Genomic DNA, 25,000 nt, shown 5'->3' on the forward strand with positions numbered 1-25,000 from the left:
TCAGAGCTTGTTTTTAATCCAAATATAACATGTTTATATGTTTTTGGAATCAGAAAATGATGAAGAATACGACACATGAAAGAATAAATGTAGAGAAAAAGATTTTTTTTTATATGAATTCCATAAAATATATACAAATTAATATACATATAATTGAATAAAGGCCGTCCGATCCTTAATAGACGTATTCTGGAAATAACTCTGTCGGGTTTGTATGGGTTGTGAAAGAGTGAATACCCTTGCTTTACTCAGACAAACATCACGTGGTTCCGAGACACACCCTCTCGCTAGTGACTGGCCTGTAATGTCACGTGGGTAAGTTTTACACAAATGGACAGAATCTGACGTTACCTACGCACGCAGGGTATTGACTATCAGAATCGCACTTTCCCGAAGAGCAACGCATAATGTTTGGACTGTTTTCTCTCCTCTATCTTTGCTTGCTCGGAGGCTGCAGTCGAAATATTTGTCAGAGCTTCAAGCGGCATAACTCTGCCGAACGGTCATGACGCAGTAACAAGAGTTATTTAAACCAAATAGTCTACTGAGCCTGAAGTTGACTTCACAAAGAGCGAGTTTTCGCGAGGAACAGGGTTGAGCTACGGTAGGGTCACTGCGCATGTCTGGTTTTTTTCTTCGCGGAAACGCTGTTGGGTTGTGTCCAGTCGCGTCCCTTGCAACAAGATGGCGACAAGCGCGTTACGGATTTACTGTTAATGTTGTGGAGAGTTGATGGACGACGATGATGAACAAGCAGTACTGTTTTATTGTTGATGTGAATGTAATGCCAAAACATCGAACTATCGATTCGAACGTCAATGAAGAAGTGAGCGTGAAAATCGAGCGCAAAACAGCCGGGTAAAAGTTCAGGGCGCTAAAGTACATTTGAGCCGAAATCGCACCCAAACTCCTGTTGACCTCATTTCTTCCCAAAATAAACATCACTGCTAAAATAAAATGCATTAAAACCAAGACAGTATCCAACCCAGTATCCTTAATTTTTGAAAGGCTAAGTGATTTACAACAAATGTCTTCTCACAATCCGTAACTTTGTCAAAAAATATTTGCAGAAGTTTCTCACCTCGCCTTGGCAGCCATCTTGGAACTGGAGAGACCCTACGCAGGAAGCAAGGTTGAAAGTTGGTTAACCGGTGACGTCACTCCAGTCGTACCGGACCGAGGTTTTGCGACCTCCGGTTCGACTCGAGTCACCTTAGTTGACGCTAAAACTCGCTCAAAGACTGTGCGAAGTCCTCACCAAATTATTATCAGGCTTCCATCTAAAAGAAAAGCTTACCTCAGTCAGCTCGTCCTTGGTAGGGTTTGGGAGAGGGTTGTTGAGGTTGTTCCACATGTCACGCCAGTCCTGGTTGACCACAGCCACGCTCTGCATAGCAAAACAAATGCCAGTTGAAACACAGTCCTCGTTTACGAAATAGAAATTATGTTTAGAAAAAGTTCAAGTTTTGAAAACGGCTCCACTTTATGAGACAGTTCGCGGGTAGAAAAAGTATAAGTTTTGAAAACGGCTCCACTTTATGAGACAGTTCGCGGGTAGAAAAGTTTAAGTTTGACAAGTCGCGTAAGGCGAAAATACAATATTTAGTCAAGTAGCTGCCATTTTTCAGCAAGACCGTATACTCGTAGCATCGTCAGTCCACCGCTCATGGCAAAGGTAGTGAAATTGACAAGAAGAGCGGGGTAGTAGTTGCGCTAAGAAGGATAGCACGCTTTTCTGTACCTCTCTTTGTTTTAACTTTCTGAGCGTGTTTTTAATCCAAACATATCATATCTATATGTTTTTGGAATCAGGAACCGACAAGGAATAAGATGAAACTGTTTTTAAATTGATTTGGACAATTTAATTTTGATAATAATTTTTATATATTTAATTTTCAGAGCTTGTTTTTAATCCGAATATAACATATTTATATGTTTTTGGAATCAGCAAATGATGGAGAATAAGATAAACGTAAATTTGGATCGTTTTATAAATTATTATTTTTTTTTACAATTTTCAGATTTTTAATGACCAAAGTCATTAATTAATTTTTAAGCCAAAAAGCTGAAATGCAATACCGAACCCCGGGCTTCGTCGAAGATTACTTGACCAAAATTTCACCCAATTTGGTTGAAAAATGAGGCCGTGACAGTGCCGCCTCAACTTTCACGAAAAGCCGGATATGACGTCATCAAAGACATTTATCAAAAAAATGAAAAAAAAGTTCGGGGATTTCATACCCAGGAACTCTCATGTCAAATTTCATAAAGATCGGTCCAGTAGTTTAGTCTGAATCGCTCTACACACACACACACACACCCGCACACACGCACACACGCACGCACACACGCACATACACCACGACCCTCGTTTCGATTCCTCCTCGATGTTAAAATATTTAGTCAAAACTTGACTAAATATAAAAACTCTTCCATTTTATGAGACAGTTTGCGGGTAGAAAAAGTTTAAGTTTAGTAAACGGCTACATTTTATGAGACAGTTCCCGGGTAGAAAAAGTTTAAGTTTAGAAACGCTTCCATTTTATGAGACAGTTCGCGTGTTAAAGTTACAGTTTGAAGAAAAGTTGCCTTTTGGAAATAGTCCTGGTTTGGGAAAGTTCGAGTTAGAAACAGTTCTAGTTTAGAAAAAGTTTCGGTATAAGATATGGTTCACTTTTGGAATTGGTTGCAGTTTAGACAATAGTTCCACTAAGAATTAAAACAAATAGGTTTAAAACGCACCAATTTAGAAGAAAAAAATCCATTTAAGTACAGTTAAATCAGTATGAATTACGTCGTTAGAAATTGGCGCTGGTTTAGACAATAACGAATAAGAACAAGAAGAAGAAGAAGAAGAAGAAGAAGAAGAAGAAGAAGAAGAAGAAGAAGAAGAAGAAGAAGAAGAAGAAGAAGAAGAAGAAGAAGAAGAAGAAGAAAATCAAGAACAAGAACAAAAAGAAACAGAACAAGAAGAACAAGAGCACGAAGAATAAGAACAAGAACAAGACGAAAAACAAGAAGAACAAGTATAAGAAGGACAAATGGAAATTAAAAATGGAAAAATTAAACCGAGTGATATTTCAATGCTCGAGTAAATATATGAATGATGGATGCCTTAAAGGTAGTTTCCCATACAGCATTTGGAAAGTCTCAAGATAATTGTATACGCACAGCACCGTCTTCTGCAGCCTTCTCCAGCGGACTGCGCTCATCTGGTATTGCCTGAAACAAGGTACACAATAGATCAATCAATCAATCAATGAGGCTTATATCGCGCATATTCCGTGGGTACAGTTCTAGGCGCTCTGCAGTGATGCCGTGTGAGATGAAATTTTATACGGCCAGTAGATTGCAGCCATGTCGGCGCATATTTACCTTTCACGGCCTTATTCCAAGTCACACGGGTATGGTAGACAATTATTAACTGTGCCTAAGAAATTTTGCCAGGAAAGACCCTTTTGTCAATCGTGGGATCTTTAACGTGCACACCCAATGTAGTATACACGGGGGGTGGTTCGGACACCAAAGAGAGTCTGCACACAAAGTTGACTCTGTGAAATAAATTTCCGCCGAACCTGGGATCGAACTCGCGCTGACAGCGGCCAACTGAATACAAATCCAGCGCGCTACCAACTGAGCTATATTCCACTACCCCGCTTCGTCCCATTTGCAAACAAGGAGGGTGTGAATTTAAAGTACACCCCTGGCAACAAGGATGACACTCACGATCTTGCTAACGATGCCGAATGCAGAGGACATGGTCCGCATCTGCTTCTCTATGGTGCTGGCCCTATCCGAGTAGTTGACCTGGCGCCGCCAGTACTCGATCGTGTCTCCTGACAGGGTGCTCGCTGCGTCTAGCGCCGTCACGTTTAGCTGGAACAATTAAAGCTGAAGGGTTATAATTAGTTTGGACTAATCTGTACTGACAGTGTGCTCGTAAAGCTGAGCTTGATCATGTTCAGCTGGAACGCTTAAAGCTGAAGGGTTATAATTAGTTTGGACTAATCTGTACTGACAGTGTGCTCGTAGACCTCAGCTTGATCATGTTCAGCTGGAACGCTTAAAGCTGAAGGGTTATAATTAGTTTGGACTAATCTGTACTGACAGTGTGCTCGTAGAGCTCAGCTTGATCATGTTCAGCTGGAACGCTTAAAGCTGAAGGGTTATAATTAGTTTGGACTAATCTGTACTGACAGTGTGCTCGTAGAGCTCAGCTTGATCATGTTCAGCTGGAACGCTTAAAGCTGAAGGGTTATAATTAGTTTGGACTAATCTGTACTGACAGTGTGCTCGTAAAGCTGAGCTTGATCATGTTCAGCTGGAACGCTTAAAGCTGAAGGGTTATAATTAGTTTGGACTAATCTGTACTGACAGTGTGCTCGTAGAGCTCAGCTTGATCATGTTAAGCTGGAACGCTTAAAGCTGAAGGGTTATAATTAGTTTGGACTAATCTGTACTGACAGTGTGCTCGTAGACCTCAGCTTGATCATGTTCAGCTGGAACGCTTAAAGCTGAAGGGTTATAATTAGTTTCGACTAATCTGTACTGACAGTGTGCTCGTAGAGCTCAGCTTGATCATGTTCAGCTGGAACGCTTAAAGCTGAAGGTTATAATTAGTTTGGACTAATCTGTACTGACAGTGTGCTCGTAGAGCCCAGCTTGATCATGTTCAGCTGGAACGCTTAAAGCTGAAGGGTTATCTTTTTTTAACCAATTTTCACTGACAGTGTGCTTGAATGCTTGGTTCGCCCGTCTCGATCCCATTCAGCCGAAACAGATAAACCCCAATTTAAACAAAATTGTTTCAACCAATGTTCCCTGACAGTGTACTTGACGCACTCAGCTCAATCACGTTCTTCCAAATCACGTAAAGCTGAAGGGGTATTATTTCTTAAACAATGTTAACTGTTCGACACGCCCAGCTCAACCTCGTTCAGTCAAAACAGTTAAAGCTGAAGATTAACGATTTGTGTGTACGAATTGCCATTGGCACTATGCTAGCAGCGTCTAGCTCTCACACTTTCAGATGAAACGCTTAAAGCTGAAGAATGATCATTGCTATGTGCTTTTTGATTTAGATCGATCGTTTACTTTGATATATATTTGATTTTAGAGGGCCCCAAAGGGGAGATTTCATCACGATCACGGGAAGGGAAATTTTAGCTTTCACGATCACAGTTACCTTGATTTTTGTTTTCACGATCACAAACACTTTGACGAATAGAGGATCATAGAGTGATACAGCTGTGAAAAATGTACGTTGAAAATAAAATGCTTTGCAATAATGCCCATCACGATCACGAAAACAAATGACGATCACGATCACGAGACTTGATTTTTTTGTCATCACGGGTCACGGGCAAAGTCCCATCACGATCACAGAAATGGAAATTTCGGCAATCACGGTCACAGAAAGGTCAAAAAACGCCAATCACGATCACGATTTTAAACCCTTTGGTGCCCTCATTTTAGATTGTGTACAGAACTGTTTATCGGTGTGTGCATTTTACATTTTATTGTATTGGAAGGCCTCTCCCCAAGGACTTTCTTACCCCAGCGCTTATTATACATCAATTCTGTCAAATATTAATTTGAACGTTCTGTAAGGTGTAACCCAAATAGGAACACTCGCTTGCGATAAAGCTGATGTAGGCTTTGATTTTATGTTTTGGTTCTGAACGACGAACGGTGATAGGAGAAATGTAGACTCTGAACTATACGTGGGGTACCATCCAGAGACTGGCCCAGAACAAGCAGAATTGGAGGTCCTTCGTTGCTGCCCTACCTGTCAACCGGCATAACGGGCAATAAGTTATACACGAGAAAAGTTTTTTTCGCCGACAATAGAAACTCACGTAGATGGTTTTGGCGACCTCAGCGTAGTCTTGGAGCACGTCGTAGATACGCACAATGACCTCGTAGTACCCGCCTCCCTGGCCGATCATCAGGGGCATTCGTACTCTGGGCATAGTGCTCTCCGCTGTACATACACGTCAATGGTAACTGAGTTGTTATGACGTGCTGTCCACGTGGCCGATGTTCAGCCGACTTTTGTCGGCTCGACAAATATCAGAAACACACAGACACACACAACAGAGACACAGACAGCCAGACAGCCAGATAGATAAAACACTCAGATAGACAAACACACAGACAGACACTCCACACACACACACACACACACATACACACACACACACACACACAAACACACACACACACCCATACACACACACACACATACACACACACACACACAAACACACACACACACACCCATACACACACACACACACACACATACACACACACACACACACTCTCTCTTAAATACACAGACTATATTATCTCTCTCTCTCTGTCGCCTCCCCCCCCCCCCATACACACACCAACCCCACCTCCCTACACACACAATACCAATCTCCGGGCCTCTTTAACAAAATACAACAACAACAACAACATAAACGATCTTACTGGATTCGGCAATGGGCAGAGTGATGCCATTTTTGCGCAGCATGAATTTGTAGAGCAAAGCCTTAGAGGCAAGCATCTCGTCGTCATCATCCGCGATGTCGCCGAGACCGTCCATCAGGGTAGTGTTGGTGGAATCCACGTAGCCGTCATCCTTCCAGTGATAGCAGCGCAGCGTGAATCTCTCAGTTACCGCGTCCCCTGCAAGAGAATAACGTTAAAGGTACAAGGTAGTCCCATAATTCAACACATAAACGAGTACTTACCAAGTGGAAGTTTGTGTAGAATTCCATGATGGAAGTTTACAGGAACGGAGGGATATGCAAAATGCGCATGCGTACGGATAGCCATTACCCGTAGGTACGCGGTAGCCTTCAAACCAGACTTGTTTTGCCATAATTATATGATCGTAAAGGAGTGAGCTGTCATGGATCTAAACTTTTCTGGGGACAGCTTCATGGGTGCGGCGCCTATCTCCTCTCCATCGCTGCCTTTGCCTCCCCCGTTCCTGAATAGGGTCAAGTGCCAAGCTCCAGCTAGGTGGACTGGAGAGCGCTCGGAAAAATCGGCTACATGTATTCGCCCCGGGCGGTGCACGAACCCGCGACCTCCAGCGTGAGTGGCACTGACCTTAACCACTGTGCTCTCCTCCGGCTCTCAACATAACTCTGGCTGCAAAAGAATGCCCAGCATTAAATGGAAGGGCATGTCGTCTTATATTTCTCCAATAAAATATGGTTGAACCAAAGGAAGGGCATACTTGTGCAAGGGATCAAGTTCATGGCCCTAGTTTTGTTCCAGTAAAAATCTCGTACGCGAAAATGGGATGCGCGCGAAGGGATAATGCCAATATGTGATCTCGCGCAAACGAATGTCGCGCTACCCTCCCTCCACCCCTTCCACCACCAAGACTAACAGGGGACAAGGGAGTAAAAATTTCGTACACCTGGGATGGGAAGTTGAATTGCTCGTGTTAGGGTGAAGTAATTCTTTCTTTCTTTATTTGGTGTTTAACGTCGTTTTCAACCGTTCAAGGTTATATCGCGACGGGGTGAAGTAATGTATTCGTTATCTATTCGTCAGGGGAGTTACAATTTTGTACGAAATGTTTACTCGGAACTCACCTGTCGTGGGGAGTAATTTTCTCGTGTAATGGGGGGAGTACTTTTTTCGTAAAGGGAGTAACATTTTCGTACGAAATTTTTACTCCGGAGTAAAAATCTCGTGGGAGTAATGTTCTCGTGTTGCACCGGCTTTTCCTCTTGATTTGTGAAAAATCCCGTACACAGGGCTCAAACGGCGAAACTAGGAAACAAGTCCTTTTAACTGAAGATAGTAGTTATCGTCCCGAACAAAGTTTCTTCTTAAGCACTTTATAAAAGTTGCTAAGATCTTTTTTTGAATAATAATTTTTAAAAAAAACTCCACCACCTACTCCTGAGCCTGACTATACAACCCTGACTGTAATATTACCTGTGATCGGCGTGACGGTGCAGTTACCTCCCCATGGTGGACAGTTGGTGAGGAACTCCCGCGAGGCGGCGGTGACGAGGCCAGACAATGACGTCATAGTGACAGTGACGAGATAACGGACACACGGCGTCAGCATGTTCTCTCTGATGGCCATGCTGGGTCCAGCGTCCGCCCCTGGTTTTAAAAGAAAAAAATCCATGTACGCATTGGGTGTATACACTCTAAATTGAAGTCGACACACTCTTGAAATCTAGTGTTTACCATGTGTGCTACTTTTTCTGGTAAAAAGATGTACTTCTGTGTTCCAAACTGGTTACACAAAGTGTGTGTATGTGTGTGTGTGTGTGTGTGTGTGTGTGTGTGTGTGTGTGTGTGTGTGTGTGTGTGTGTGTGTGCTTTTTATTTAAAAAGTTACTAATAAATAGCAGTCGAGGTAGTAGTAATACACTACTTTAGCAGTAGAAGTATATGCCCAACGAGCGAGCAAAGAGAAAAGGTCACCTGTGGTTGCAAAGTAGGCTTGAGAGTCAAGCAGGGCTTCAAAGTCACTGAGGTTGTCGTTGTAGAGTGACAGCGACCAGGTGTAGGTGGAGTACATCATGTCTATGTTACTGCACGTGCCACACCAAACTGACAGCAACACTGGTGACGTCACGGCCGTCTTCTTCTCGCAGTTCACCCGGCAACTGAAAAGTCAAACGGGAGAGAACCAAAATGTCAAGGACCAAAAAGTCGAGACACAAAAGGTCAAGGACATATTTTGAGCGAATGTCAAAACGTCGAGGGTGACAAAATATTGAGTGCGATAAAAGGTCCAGATTTGAAAGCTCCACGATCGAGTATATAAAACTGCTGATTACAAGAATTATCTGTTGTAGATTTAATAGACTCTCTCTCTTGAACACACGTGCAATTACGACTGTGTAGGGGAAGGGCCCCTAATATGGACCACTGTTTGTTTATTGCTGATAACTAGCTTGTTTTCTTGCGAAGAAGTTTCATTTTGTGGTTGGTAGTCCTTCTCTATTAGTTTAACAGTTAGGCCTAATTAGAGTGAAATAACTTTGATAGACCTTCAGCAAAAATTAAATACAGAAAAAATCACAAATGGTCCATATTAGGAACCTGGGCGCCCAATATGGACCAGTGAAGCGGCCATCACGAATCACTGTAAAAAGCCCCCTATACTTCAAAATAACATGATATATAGCTATTCTGATGAACACGTGGGGGAATTCGGGGGCTGTGATTGGATGGTCTCTTCCGATCATCAAAGCATAATGCTACGGAAGTCGGCCATTTTACTCAATATCCAAAAGCATATTGTCAATAACAAAGACGCATGGTTCCGGTTTACCCATCTGTACCACGCGGCGATGTTTCTATCGACAACAGCATACTGCACTGACAACTTGAAATTCTTCTCGGGAATGTTTTTCAGCTTTACAAATGTCGATAGCATACCCTTTTCTGCTAACTTCCCGATGAAACAGGACTAAACCAATTATTTTCTGTTCCTAAACACCACAAAATGCCCAAAGTCAAAAGATGTAGTACAAACAGGGGAGTAAAACGGAACAGCCGTTTTTGTGTGCCTGGGTGAGCTCAGTTGCCGACAAACACAAACTCAGTTTCGCATTCGGCTTTTCTTATCTCGTAACTCCACACTAAATACCCCACTTCCCCCCTGAAGTATTGATGTACAACCCATGGCACTATCATTCATGTAGTCGTTTATAACTTAGGTTGAAAAGTTCGCTTCATGACGAGACAAGTATAAATGCCATTCACCCAAACTGAAAACTTCTTGCCGTCTGCTCGCGTTGTACGGATTAGCTGTTCTCTTCTCCTCCCCTTGTTGCATCCTAGTTCTTCAGTTGTTTCTAGTTTTCCGTTGATGTTGTGTTTTTGTCTTCTTCATAAGTAGTCTTGTTCAAAATGAAAAAACTCAAACTTTTTGTTGTTGTATACGAATGAATTAATAAACAGCTGTTTAACAGCTGTGTTGTCAAATCGAGTTTTTTTCCAAAGTCAGTGTGGCGCCTGCGCAAAACTAATGCGCATAAGAAACGGCGTCTGCTATCAAAACCTGAGATCAACGCATCGACTCAAAAACTGTCATTTTGTAAGTTTGGAACAACAAATCAAGGTCAGAACAGCTATATAATCGCTATTGTGTTTTCAGCGTAGCAATAGGGTCCGATATTTAGACTCGAACAAGTATAATGCGACTCGTCTTCGACTCGTCGCATTATACTTGTCTCGTCAGAACAGGAGGTGGTCCATATATTAGGAGCCGGTCCATATTAGGAGCCTTTCCCCTACATAACTGAGAGCTCTAGTAAGAATGGGGGGATTAATTAGTTTAATAATGACACTTTGTTGTGTAAAGAATAGACCTGACACCAGAAGACTGAAACAAGGGTTCAAGGTTTGATGTTGAACAAAATATCGGGCCTCGTAGGGGCGCGCAGAGAAAAAACATTTGCAATTTACCACACACACACACACACACACACACACACACACACACACACACACACACACACACACACACACACAAATAAACCGGCACGGTTGGCCTAGTGGTAAGGCGTCCGCCCCGTGATCGGGAGGTCGTGGGTTCGAACCCCGGCCGGGTCATACCTAAGACTTTAAAATTGGCAATCTAGTGGCTGCTCCGCCTGGCGTCTGGCATTATGGGGTTAGTGCTAGGACTGGTTGGTCCGGTGTCAGAATAATGTGACTGGGTGAGACATGAAGCCTGTGCTGCGACTTCTGTCTTGTGTGTGGCGCACGTTATATGTCAAAGCAGCACCGCCCTGATATGGCCCTTCGTGGTCGGCTGGGCGTTAAGCAAACAAACAAACAAACAAAAACACACAAATAATCTCTTCCTATAGAATCAAGATTGCACCATTATCTAACTCACGAGCAAACAACAATAAGGGAATTAATCATGGGGTGGGGTGAGGTGGATAATTGCAGGGGGGGGAGGGGGGCGTATATTACCAAACAATAACACATTCTTGTGCAGAAGTACGTCAGAGGCTTCTGTAATGCTAGATCATATGCAGGATAGTCAAGGGCTCCGTATCCAGGGTGTATTACGTTACAATGACCACTCCCTATCTCCCGGAAAAGTCTCTCAATACGCACCAAAATATTTCTGCCAACAAGCACAATGCGTTTGAGACAGACAGACAGATGAACAGACGAACGAACACAGAAACAAACAAACAAACAAACAAACAAAAACGTCACGTTCATTGCTTAGTCTGTTGTTAATATACTCACACAAGAGTAATGGTGAAAGATGCCTGGTAGTACTGCAGATACAGCGTCGCCGGATTAGATGTAACATTTCTAAGTCTCACAGACAACTGGAAGAAAAATATCAGTAAAATGTTACTATGCAATTTCTTGTTCAGACAATGACGATCATTACAAGTAAACTGCTACTACGCTTTGTCTTGTATTCACTATAACGCTCTATAGTAAACTGTTACTGCGCTGTTTTCTTGTCTAGGCTACATTCTGAAGTTCATGAACTGTATTCGTGAACTGTTACTACGTTGTTTAAATTTCTTTTCCTGTTTTTTCTTTCTTTCTTTTTGTCTATATTTTGTTTCTTCTGTCTTCATCCATTATTCTTTTTCCTTTTCTTTCCATCTGTTCTTGTTAGTCTTTCTTTCTTTCTTACTTTGAACAAGTAGCCGGCAGCAACGACGCCACTTGGAACCTGCAGCTGGCGATAACCCGGAAGTGGTTCAGTGGAGATGTCGTCACAGTTTGAACTTAGCTCGACCGGAAGCGGAAGGGACGCCATTGCGAGGAGTTGATTGAAGTTGATGGTGTTCAGCGACTCGCACTCCCAGATAAACTCCAGGCCCGTTTTATTCTCGATTCCCCAAACGGGGTTATAGGACAGGTTGTAACCGTTTATGACTTCGTGTGGGTCCCCTGAAAGAAGCAGAACATTAATCACACACATACACACACACACACACACACACACACACACACACACACACACACACACACACACACACACACACACACATATATATATATATATATATATATATAGTGCATCCTTGCTTGTTGAACACACAGAGAGGCACGAACACACACAGACACACACCCGTACGCACACACACACACACACACACACACACACACACACACACACACACACACACACACACACACACACACACACACACACACACACACACACACGAGTGACTTGCTTAGGTTGAATGTCAAACAAAAAAGGTCAAAAACAACTCATTTGATTTTGAGCGTACATCATGTGTTTTTACATTTAGTCAAGTTTTGACTAAATGTTTTAACATGGAGGGGGAATCGAGACGAGGGTCGTGGTGTATGTGTGTTCTTTCTTCCTTTCTTTATTTGGTGTTTAATGTCGTTTTCAACCGTTCAAGGTTATATCGCGACGGGTGTATGTGTGTGTGTCTGTCTGTCTGTCTGTGCGTGTGTGTGTGTAGAGCGATTCAGACCAAACTACTGGACCGATCTTTATGAAATTTGACATGAGAGTTCCTGGAAATGATATCCCCGGACGGTTTTTTCATTTTGTCGATACCTTTGATGACGTCATATTCGGCTTTTTGTAAAAGTTGAGGCGGCACTGTCACACCCTCATTTTTCAATCAAATTGATTGAAATTTTGGCCAAGCAATCTTCGACGAAGGCCGGACTTCGGTATTGCATTTTAGCTTGGTGGCTTAAAAATTAATTAATGACTTTGGTCATTAAAAATCTGAAAATTGTAAAAAAAAAACCCATATAAGTATGTTATATTTGGATTAAAAACAAGCTCTGAAAATTAAAAATATAAAAATTATGATGAAAATTGAATTTTCTAAATCAATTTAAAAACACTTTCATCTTATTCCTTGTCGGTTCCTGATTCCAAAAACATATAAATATGATATGATATGTTTGGATTAAAAACACGCTCAGAAAGTTAAAACGAAGAGAGGTACAGAAAAGCGTGCTATGCAGCATAGCGTAACCACTACCCCGCTCTTCTTGTCAATTTAACTGCCTTTGCCACGAGCGGTGGACTTACGATGCTACGAGTATACGGTCTTGCTGAAAAATTGCATTGCGTTCAGTTTCATTCTGAGAGTTCGACAGCTTGACTAAATGTTGTATTTTCGCCTTACGCAACTTGTTTTTTTTTACTGTTGAGTTAAAGGTACAGCACGTATTAATTAAACACAATGTCATAGAGGTTTAATGAGGGAAATTATGAAAAATTGTATCTGTGCATAGTTTTGGTTTCGTAAACTCCGGGTTCTGCCCACAGGCCTCTTTTGGTTGGATTACGCTGAGGGTCACCATGGGGGGGGTCTGTGCACGTGCTCGTTGAGGCCAAAAGTGCCATGCACGGTGATCCACGGTGCACGTTACGAAAAAGCTCCATGCACGGTGCACGCCGGATCTCTGTGCACGGTGCACGCCGGACCTCTGTGCACGGTGCACGCTACAAGAATTTCCCCGTTCCCATGCACGTTACGTCCAAAAAACCCATTCCCGGTGGTGCACGTGGTAAAGCATCCCCCCCCCCTCTACGCTCAACCCCCTAGCTGTAAATGTTTTCAGTTATAAAACATACCTTGGCAGTATGTCAACTCTTTTTGCATGTTAATAACATCTGATAAAATATATCAATCTAGATTGGGCTTAGACTCAGAAAGACTCTTGTATTTCGGCAACAGCGCGATGACTGATGAGCGACTCAGTGACGTAGCGAGAGATGCTGGTCGTAGTAGGTGTAACGAGATTCTGTCGAAGTAATTCGATGCTAATTCCCTGCAGACTTATTAAAACACATTCATTTTTGTTGTTAACTGTTTGTTTCTATGTTGATGTGTTATGTAACAATTAAACCTCCCTTTTAAGACACTCCCACCCCACCCCCAATGTAAGGCCTCTCCCCTTTAGAGGCTTGCTTTTGTAGACTTTCCGCTCGTAACCTCTGTAAACATAATCCCATTTTGAGACTCCCTCCTTTTTAAGATCTGAACTTCTCTGATTTTTGGAGGTCTTAAAAGGGGGGTTCAATGCACTAAATGTTGTTAACTAATTTTGTTTCTGGCCTCGGGTCCAGTGATCCATGTTGCTTCAGTGGTTGGTGAACGAATTCTGCAGCAATTGTTTCTTTCAAAACTTCTGATATGTTATGCATATATATATATAATATAATATATATGTATAGGTTACAACACGAGTGGTTTTTTATATGGCTTGTATTTCAGTCAAGACCCAGCGGATGAATATCATCGGGAGACACGAGCCTCTGGCGAGTGTCTCTCGATTGATATTCCCGCTGGGTCTTGACTGAAATACAAGCCATATAAAAAACCACGAGTGTTGTAATCTGTATATCCCATTCTACCATCAAACACAAAGTGTAGACTACTAGCGGCACTGTTGCGATCTGTGCAGGGTAAAACTGTTGCCAGCGAGACTTAGCCCTTTTGCAACCTTAAACTAAGTGACCGTCGCTGAAAAAATAAAACGAATGAGTGCATCGATAAGTACGCGGTAACACTACTTTCAGACCATTTAAAAGCTTTAAGTAAAGGTTCATAAGTTGCAAGAAAGTAATGAAGTCGAATAGAAATTAATTTAGTTGAAGCGCACAATTCTTTTGTTTTGCGTTTCAGGTCGGCAGAACGGGCGAAACGGGTTTGGGACCCATTTGGCTTACTCGATTCAGAATTGATTCCACGTTGTTTTTCTCGAACGTGTGTAATTAGGCTTATTGACAGAGAAGCGAATCTTAGGGAACAAATATGTAGGTTTAGATTTAACCATTTGCTCCCTATTTGAAATGTATCTACGTGATAAACTGTTTTGCGAGTGTGTTTGCATGGATGAACTTAAACTGGTATGGGTGAGAGGAAAACGCGACCGACACGTCTGTCACCGCCGATTGATTGCATTTTGAAGGAATATGACTGGATTACGGAAAAATATGTGGACTTACTGCAGAGCCAGGCAAAAGAGTAGACTTGCTCGCAAAACACGTGAAACAGCCGATGTTTGATAGCTGAAGGCGCACACCGGCAAAACACACTACCGACAGATTCTCAAAAGTCGTCTGCTAACGATGCAAGGGGAGGGTACTCGTGTTTTTGTTTTGGTTCGCTAGCATCTGGTTATCTTGTAAGTTGAATGTTCGTTTTTTTCGACCTGCATTGCTTTCATAATGAAAGAAACTTTTGCTTATTGCATCTCATACATCAGATCAGTTCTGAGATTCATTTTTGCGTGCAACTGATATGGTTTTCTGAGCCGTGCAATACGATTTTAGAACTTCATACAAATGTGTCACATTGTTCGGCGCGAGCGAGGTCAAAGGTCGGGAGGAAAGTAGTCCTTTGCCCAAATCGGAATCTGCACTATCATATATTTTTTGGAGTCCATGATGTATTTATTGAGCTATAAAAATACAACATATATACCCATACTGAAGTAACAGAGACAAAGAAGGGAGGTCATGGGATATATATATATATATATATATATATATATATATATATATATATATATATATATATATATATATATATATATATATATGTATAGGTTACAACACGAGTGGTTTTTTATATGGCTTGTATTTCAGTCAAGACCCAGCGGATGAATATCATCGGGAGACACGAGCCTCTGGCGAGTGGCTCTCGATTGATATTCCCGCTTGGTCTTGACTGAAATACAAGCCATATAAAAAACCACGAGTGTTGTAATCTGTATATCCCATTCTACCATCAAACACAAAGTGTAGACTACTAGCGGCACTGTTGCGATCTGTGCAGGGTAAAACTGTTGCCAGCGAGACTTAGCCCTTTTGCAACCTTAAACTAAGTGACCGTCGCTGAAAAAATAAAACGAATGAGTGCATCGATAAGTACGCGGTAACACTACTTTCAGACCATTTAAAAGCTTTAAGTAAAGGTTCATAAGTTTCAAGAAAGTAATGAAGTCGAATAGAAATTAATTTAGTTGAAGCGCACAATTCTTTTGTTTTGCGTTTCAGGTCGGCAGAACGGGCGAAACGGGTTTGGGACCCATTTGGCTTACTCGATTCAGAATCGATTCCACGTTGTTTTTCTCGAACGTGTGTAATTAGGCTTATTGACAGAGAAGCAAATTTTAGGGAACAAATATGTAGGTTTAGATTTAACCATTTGCTCCCTATTTGAAATGTATCTACGTGATAAACTGTTTTGCGAGTGTGTTTGCATGGATGAACTTAAACTGGTATGGGTGAGTGAGGAAAACGCGACCGACACGTCTGTCACCGCCGATTGATTGCATTTTGAAGGAATATGACTGGATTACGGAAAAATATGTGGACTTACTGCAGAGCCAGGCAAAAGAGTAGACTTGCTCGCAAAACACGTGAAACAGCCGATGTTTGATAGCTGAAGGCGCACACCAAAACACACTACCGACAGATTCTCAAAAGTCGTCTGCTAACGATGCAAGGGGAGGGTACTCGTGTTTTTGTTTTGGTTCGCTAGCATCTGGTTATCTTGTAAGTTGAATGTTCGTTTTTTTCGACCTGCATTGCTTTCATAATGAAAGAAACTTTTGCTTATTGCATCTCATACATCAGATCAGTTCTGAGATTCATTTTTGCGTGCAACTGATATGGTTTTCTGACCCGTGCAATACGATTTTAGAACTTCATACAAATGTGTCACATTGTTCGGCGCGAGGTCAAAGGTCGGGAGGAAAGTAGTCCTTTGCCCAAATCGGAATCTGCACTATCATATATTTTTTTGAGTCCATGATGTATTTATTGAGCTATAAAAATACAACATATATACCCATACTGAAGTAACAGAGACAAAGAAGGGAGGTCATGGGATATATATATATATATATATATATATATATAAAACATCAGAAATTGTGAAAGAAACAATTGAAAGTCAGCAGAGACTTTCTTCCGAGATTTGTTAAAATCTCTTAGCAGAGAAAGAGAGAGAAATAAGTATCCCTTCACAGACAGCCTATTGGGAGCATCAGACCCTCCTCAAGGGGGACCGAGATTTACAGAGCAAAGTCCCTTTGTGGGGGACGTATCGCAAGGTAATCTAGTCCTGAGGAGGACCATTGTATTTGTACCTAGACCAGACACGTGTTTCGACACTATTGTGTCTCATCAGTGGTCAGGTGGTACTAATGGCGAGAGTTGTCAACCCATGGTATCCAACTAAGAAGCAAACCATTCTCTGAATGGTAGCTTCTGTTGGCATGGGAGACTACCCTCATCTGACAACCCCAAGAGGATATCTGTGAAGGGAAACACTTTGATTTAAGGCCAAAGTGTATAATTGATACTTATTAAGAAAGAATTTAGAAATTTAGACAAGTTTTAACCAAGAAATTAGGTTAAAACAAGGGAAATTTGAAAAAGCCTACACTTACACCGGGGAATTTTTAAAACAAAAACAAAAACTACCATTGAAGAAGGATGCTTCCCGTGTTAAAAAAAAAAGGACAGAGAAAAAAAAGTAGAGATGAAGCAGCTTGCATGCAACTAAGATAAGAATAATCACAATAAAAACCCTTCCGAAATAGTACCCGCTGATGGGATAAAAAAAAAATCCGATTTCCTTACAAAAAAACAACAACAACAACAAAATTAAAAAATTAAAATTAAAATTAAAAATAAAAATAAAAAGGATCTCATAAGAGTAAAATTTAAAAATAATAAAAATAATAAGATAAGATAAAATAAAATAGAATAAAATAATATAAAATAAAATAAAATAAAACAAGAATGGACAAGTCAGAGGAGAGGGGCATTCTCCAAAGTGAACTAAACTGAATATAACAAAAATACTTACCTGTCATTCTGAAGCTCCCGCCTTCGATGTCCGCCACCAGGGGCGTTTTCAGGATCCTGACAAAGGTACCCCCTACCAGCCAGGTGTTGTTCTGCTCGGGTCCGAAACTGATGTTGACCCTCATCCAGTAAAGGCCCCGCTCCAGCTGACCGGGAGCAAAGTCCACATAGTCTCTGTTGAGTTGCTCCATGTCCGTATGCTCTCGCCTCAACTGCCCATCGACGGTGAATTCGCTTATCCACCAGTAGAAGTCGGGCAGAGGGCAGTAGATGATGGTGCGCGTGACGAGACGAAGATACGCTGAATCCATCACCTGCATGGGGTTTCCCCTGCGGTACTGGCGGTCAAAGATGGCATCGTCGGAGAAGCACGGGTGGTAGGCGAACACGAAGGCGGTGAGGGTTATCTCGCTCGGCACAGAGTTGGAGCAGTTGACGACGATGTCGTGCGAGCCCAGCGTGATGTACTCGAACGCGACTTCGAAGGACCCTGAGGGGTCCACGTTACCGTTCCAGTGGACAGGCTCCAGCTGCTGCTCTTCGTCGAAGTAGAAGTAGCAGTCCATGTTCCTGATACCGAAGGTGGTTCTGGTGAGGGTGACAGTGGCCACGATTTCTCCCGGCGGCGTCAAGACAGTTTCAGGTGCTACCGTCAGCACCAGGGACTCATCTATCTCAGAGTCCACATCTATTGGGCCCGGGAACTCCCCTGATTCCCAAATCCTGGGTTGTGTGATGGATCTAGCGGAGAAACCTGGGTAGAATAGTCCGATGCTGGAGTATTTATAACCTGGACTTGTGTTATTAGCGTCAATGGGCCAGGATGGTGTTGTGATTACATTAGGTGAGTCGTCACCCCGGTTATAAGTAATCTCCCCTGTAAAGGGCCCAACGTATCCGAGCTTGAAGGTGAATACCTGCGTTTGAACCAAGCCCGCCATAGGAGAGACGAACGGTTGAAAGTGGCCCACTCTGGCAACAAAAATCAGGGTGATATTTCCCTTGTCTGGGTGCTCCAGGTACACGCTACCCGAGTAGATGCTCCTCTTCGGGTACCGGTGAGTGGGGGTCAGCGTGGTCAGAGGAAACGTATCCACAGGACTCCCGTCTCCGTACGTGAAGCTTGCGATTGTGCCTAGCGGGGCTAAATCGATGTTCTTCAGTTTGAGCTTCAAGGAGAAATCCTCCGTCGGAACGGTGCCGTTCATAAGCAAGAACTTGGGATGGTCCATTTCGAAATCCTCTATCTCCCAGCCCACGACCATAACCGCAGCAGTCAAAATGACATCGGACTCTGCGCTGAAGCATTGAAACTTGACCTCGTGGGGGCCCTCTGTGGCAAAGCCAGTGGTGTATGTCACAGGGAAGTCCTGATCCAACACCAGCTCCGTGAAGGGACCCAACACGCTGTCAGTGTGCCAGTGACACACACAGGCAGCGGGGTGATCGTCAGGGACAGTGACGGTGAAGGTGACGGAGGCACCGGGCAGAGGGACGATGGGGTTGGTGGGTGACAGCAGGAGGTGGGAGGAATCAAAGGGGTTGATAGGATCCTGGACGAAGAACAGCTCGGTCAGCGTTGAGGTCGAGCTGTCCGGCGCTGTAGTGGTCACTTCCACCTCGTGTCTTGTCACAAAAAAGAGAGTTAGAAATAATAAGAAAGACATTCTAAAGAGTTGAGGATGAGTATGCTTGTTATTCTCTCGGGTGCCAGGAAAGTTGTTCACTTTCTCTTATTGCACATGTGTGTAGTCGTGATTTCAACCTCGTGTCTATTCATAAAAAGAGAGTTAAAAATAACAAGAAAGAACTTGTAAGGAGTTGAGGCTAAATGTCGCTCTTGATGTTATGAGTAATTAATTCCTAAAAAAAACCACACACTCCGAACAGGAGGCCGTCAGGTCTTTCTTTCTTTGTTTGGTGTTTAACGTCGTTTTCAACCACGAAGGTTATATCGCGACGGGGAAAGGGGGGAGATGGGATAGAGCCACTTGTCAATTGTTTCTTGTTCACAAAAGCACTAATCAAAAATTTGCTCCAGGGGCTTGCAACGTAGTACAATACATTACCTTACTGGGAGAATGCAAGTTTCCAGTACAAAGGACTTAACATTTCTTACATACTGCTTGACTAAAATCTTTACAAACATTGACTATATTCTATACAAGAAACACTTAACAAGGGTAAAAGGAGAAACAGAATCCGTTAGTCGCCTCTTACAACATGCTGGGGAGCATCGGGTAAATTCTTCCCCCTAACCCGCGGGGGGTGGCCGTCAGGTGAAAGATATACAAAAAGATAGAACGAAAAGGGAAAAAAAGAAAGAAAGAAAAGAAGAAAGAAAGAAAAACATAGAACAATTGAAAAAAAAGAAAGAATGGGATACACAAAAAGATAAAGTAACAAATATGAATTTGTCTTTTTGTTGTGATTTCTGCTCGTCCTGCTTTCTTTTCCCCCTCTTTTTTTCATATTATTTTTCTGACAATGTTTTTTCTCCTGAAAAATTGACCCACCACGGATCAGAGCTCCACGGAATTAATTGTACGCAAGACGGGCGCAGTGGCGGGGTGGTAAGACATCGGCCTCCTAATCGGAAGGTCGTGATCTAGCTAGCCAGTTCAAATCCCGGCCGCGGCCGCCTGGTGGAGATTTTTCCGATCTCCCAGGTCAACTTATGTGCATACCTGCTAGTAGTGCCTTATCCCCCTTCGGTGGGTTATAGAAACACGAAAACACCCAGCATTCCCCCAAAAAAATCGGCATATGCTGCCTGAATGGCGGGGTAAAAACGGTAATACACGTAAAAATCCACTCCTGCAAAAACATGAGTGAACGTGGGAGTTTCAGCCCATGAAGAAGAAGAAATCACCACCCACGGACCTAAAAGAACAGGTAAGATACAGGCCCGTGCACTCACCTGCCTTCCAACAGGCCAGTGGTGTCGATAGTGAAGGTGGCGGCCCCCGGAGTCGTGGGCGAGGCCGTAACGAAGCTGTCCGGTGTTAAATCCACCGAACCATCAAGGATCGCTGTGACGTCATCCACGTCATTGGAGAGCCACGTCACTTCCACCGTCACATCAGTGTTGTTGGGATCGGGCCTGACCACGTCAGGTCGGGTGGAGGCGCTGGTCAGATTATGATCGTTCTGACTCCACACCCCGGGCACCAGCGCAAGGAGCAGTAACAGCAACAGCCGGCTGGATACTGGCGACGAAAACGAGTTGATCATCGTTTGAAGAAAAAGAAGGAAAAAACACAGAAAGAAACCAGCAGCATTGATATAAAGTAGCTTTAATTGACAACAGGAACACTACGGGAGGATATCAATTCAAGATCACAACCGAGCAGTTCAAAATAGAAGCCTGTCAATATTATTGTAATTCAATCTGTCACCGAACTTGTTACTGCTTTTATGCTATTACAGCAAGGCCAAACAGATGTCGTTCTGTTTAAATACTCCTGCAAAGGTCAAGTCCCAAGAAACGTGTTTCCGTATTACCACCCTTTCACTCTGTACAAGCTTAATTCTTTCACATGTATTCAATAAAAAAAAATTGGTATGATCGATGGAAATCAAAAATGGTCTTTTCCTCCCAGCGCATTGTTTGGAATGGGCTCACGTCCGCCAGAGGAATATTCACATCGATTTCTGTCATGCGATCGACGTCATCTCTCTTCATAAATTATCGTGTCGGTGTTTTGCGGGCACGTTTGTCTTTACTTCTTGCAAATGCCCACAATGGCTAACATAGACTAGTTAAGTGTATATCAATGCGCAGGGAGTAGATTTCCGATGCTCATCGAGAATTGAACACTGGTAATCTGACCAATCAAAGAATATGTTACATTATAACAACAACAACAACAACAACGACAGGTGGAAGCTGGCACTGTAGGCTGGTAGATAACCAAAATCCCCCCAAAAAGTCGCAGCTCCCACAAACGGCTGCTTGACGTCAGGAGCCTCGTCTTCCTAACGAATAATACCACAAGTTGCATCAATTACATGGGATGGATCTCTGAGGAATTCCACGTATTAACCGGAATTCGTCAGGGATGTAATTTTTCACCGATGGCCTTTGTCCTTGGCCTTGACCTTTTAGCCATTAAGATACGCAGTGACCCGAATATAAAAGGATTAAAATTCCCGTCATTTCATTCAAAAACCAATTTGGAATATATTTTAAAATTGGCAATGTATGCAGACGAGGTAACAATGTACCGTAAAGATAAACACGATCTCCAACAAGTACTGTTAATAGTAAAACAGTTTTCCTGTATTTCAAATTTACATCTGAATGAAAATAAAACAGAGGCAATGTGGCTAGGATCCATGAAGAACAGTCTTGAGCAATACTGTAATATAAGAAGAAAAAAACCAGTTAAAAATTGTGGGTATAATATTTAGAAACGATATCGGTGCTTCTGACATTGAAGAGAATTGGTCAGTACGGTTTGATAGAATTGAAAGAATTGTTGGAATGTGGTCAAAACGGAATTTAAGCATTAGTGGTAAATTGTGTATAATTAAAACTTTCTTGATATCCCAGTTTGTATATGTTTTGCAGGCACTCTCTGCACCGACAAAAGTGCTTGATAGATTAAATACTATCCTTTTAAAATTTTTGTGGAAAAGGTAGTACTCAAATAGTAAAGCTTTTGAAAAGGTGAAACGAACAGTTGTATGGGTGGCCGAGTGGTAACGCACTTGCGCTCGGAAGCGAGAGGTTGCGAGTTCGACCCTGGGTCAGGGCGTTAGCAATTTTCTCCCCCCTTTCCTAACCTAGGTGGTGGGTTCAAGTGCTAGTCTTTCGGATGAGACGAAAAACCGAGGTCCCTTCGTGTACACTACATTGGGGTGTGCACGTTAAAGATCCCACGATTGACAAAAGGGTCTTTCCTGGCATAATTGTATAGGCATAGATAAAAATGTCCACCAAAATACCCGTGTGACTTGGAATAATAGGCCGTGAAAAGTAGGATATGCGCCGAAATGGCTGCGATCTGCTGGCCGATGTGAATGCGTGATGTATTGTTTGAAAAAAAATTCCATCTCACACGGCATAAATAAATTGCATAAAAAAAAAAACCAAGAAATTCCTCCGAGGTAGGAAAAACACCCCCGTTGGTCAAAGGGAAATAACCATTCTCACTGCCACCAACTGAGAAGGTTATTTCCCTTTGACCATTAATATGTCCCTCTATAAGTCCTTGTAGAATCTTAATCCACCAATAACTCCCTCACCGTGTGTTTGACTGGTCCCAATTTTTGTAAGGACCGTCTCAGGAATGTATAGAACCTGTTCACCAAGTTTGGTGACGATCGGTCCGTTCATTCTTGAGATCTATATGCGAACACAAACACACAAACACACAAACACACAAACAAACACATCGACCGAATCCTATACACACCCCTATACCGGGGGTGTAAAAATAAATAAATCCCTGCGCTTAGAACTGTACCCACGGAATACGCGCGATATAAGCCTCATATTGATGTAATAAAATAGAAATAGCGGCATTAACATGATAAATATGCATGATATGCAGACATCCTTTTTGTTATGTTGGGCAGCCAGGTTACAACAAACAGATTTTGCAAATTGGCAATTGATTCCAAGACATTATTTTGAGGTTATTGGAAGCCAGCTGTGTTGCTTTAAATCAACTGCCAAACCGAAACAGTTTATTGGTCTGACCAGAGTTAAATCAAAATTTTGGCAACAAGTTTTAAAAATATGGATTGAGAACAGATATTTATTTCCTGTTCAAAAAGAAAGTATTTTTGATCAATGTTTGTGGAATAATGCAGATATTATTTTTAGAAAGAATGTGTTGTGTTTTGATAAATGGATTGAAGCCGGTGTGAATTGTGTGCGTGATGTATGGATAGACGAAAATATTGTGTCATTTGAACATATTTGTGCCATTGTCGGATATAGTGCTACAAGGCTGTTTGACATTTTGAACTCAAAGCCATGACGTTCCCTACACAAGGCTTTGATAACGAACGGATAAGGGGCGTAACTCCTTAGTCATATTACAGTTGAAAATTCAAAGCGGGTCGGCTTCACTCAATTTCTTGGCATCAGAGGCTTGACATAAATTAGGAAAACAAATGGTTGGACCCATCATGGACCAACTAAAACGCTGTAGGGCAGAATTAATATTTTGATGGTATTTTTCAACGTTCTCAGCGTCACTGCAGGAAGTTTCGATTCATTCAAAGATGCAAAGATTTTCGTTGTTGATACAAAGGGACTTGACTCTCACTTTCTGCACGCTGAGAACGCCACTTCCTGCAGTGACGCTGAGAACGTTGAAAAATACCATAAAAATATTCATTCTGCCCTACAGCGTTTTAGTTGGTCCATGATGGGTCCAACCATTTGTTTTCCTAATTTATGTCAAGCCTCTGATGCCAAGAAATTGAGTGAAGCCGACCCGCTTTGAATTTTCAACTGTAATATGACTAAGGAGTTACGCCCCTTATCCGTTCGTTATCAAAGCCTTGTGTAGGGAACGTCATGGCTTTGAGTTCAAAATGGGCTGTTTGAGTACAACGCTTTGCACACGGCCCTCTGCGCGCGAGCACTGCGAGACAACACAGTTAAAGAAGACGCGGGTGACGAGCCTCCTGCGACCTGTTTTCAGGGCATGCTAAATAACCCTTTCCCGAAGAAATTTCGTGCGATATTAACGCAATCCAAAGCCAGTGAACCCTGCTCTGTAAAATTTTGGTCCCACAAATATAACATTTGCATTGACGAAAAGTATTGGGTCCTGAAAGCGAAGAAAGATTAAAGTTACTCCAATGGAAAATTGTACATAATATTTATCCCACAAATATTTTATTGCATAAAATGAAGTTAAAAGAAAATAGTTTATGTAGTCTTTGTAATGAAATGGATTATATTGAACACTTCTTTTGGAAATGTAGCAAAATGAAATTGTTTTGGGAAAATGTTAGAAGATGTATATTTGTTAATACGGGAGAAAATATTATATTAACAGAAAAAGATGTATTGTTTGGTTATTCTCCAGAAGTGCAAACCCCCATAAACAAAATTATTAATCATATTTTGCTCATTTCAAAAATGTGTATCAGTAAGTATAGATATGGTAGGCCTATTGATATAAATGTGAT

General features: G+C 42.2%; 2 protein-coding genes across 2 annotated transcripts in view; both read right to left on the reverse strand.

Moving 5' to 3' along the window:
* LOC138961241 (polycystin-1-like protein 2) overlaps nt 1-19,110 on the reverse strand; it is a gene marked incomplete at its 3' end in the record, with an annotated part of 55,363 nt that extends 36,253 nt beyond the window's left edge. The window contains exons 1-10 of the mRNA XM_070332843.1: nt 17,847-19,110; nt 11,651-11,910; nt 11,245-11,330; nt 8,449-8,633; nt 7,948-8,121; nt 6,478-6,675; nt 5,859-5,983; nt 3,727-3,876; nt 3,172-3,222; nt 1,298-1,387 (exon numbers count right to left, since the gene is read on the reverse strand). Of these exons, the coding sequence (XP_070188944.1) occupies nt 1,298-1,387; nt 3,172-3,222; nt 3,727-3,876; nt 5,859-5,983; nt 6,478-6,675; nt 7,948-8,121; nt 8,449-8,633; nt 11,245-11,330; nt 11,651-11,910; nt 17,847-19,110 (2,583 nt within the window). The remainder of the gene's footprint in view (nt 1-1,297; nt 1,388-3,171; nt 3,223-3,726; nt 3,877-5,858; nt 5,984-6,477; nt 6,676-7,947; nt 8,122-8,448; nt 8,634-11,244; nt 11,331-11,650; nt 11,911-17,846) is intronic.
* LOC138962728 (ganglioside GM2 activator-like) overlaps nt 1-25,000 on the reverse strand; it is a 431,559-nt gene that overhangs the window by 219,567 nt on the left and 186,992 nt on the right. The gene's annotated exons all lie outside the window — the stretch shown is intronic.

This window comes from Littorina saxatilis, linkage group LG3, assembly GCF_037325665.1.
Source record: "Littorina saxatilis isolate snail1 linkage group LG3, US_GU_Lsax_2.0, whole genome shotgun sequence".
NCBI lineage: Eukaryota > Metazoa > Mollusca > Gastropoda > Littorinimorpha > Littorinidae > Littorina > Littorina saxatilis.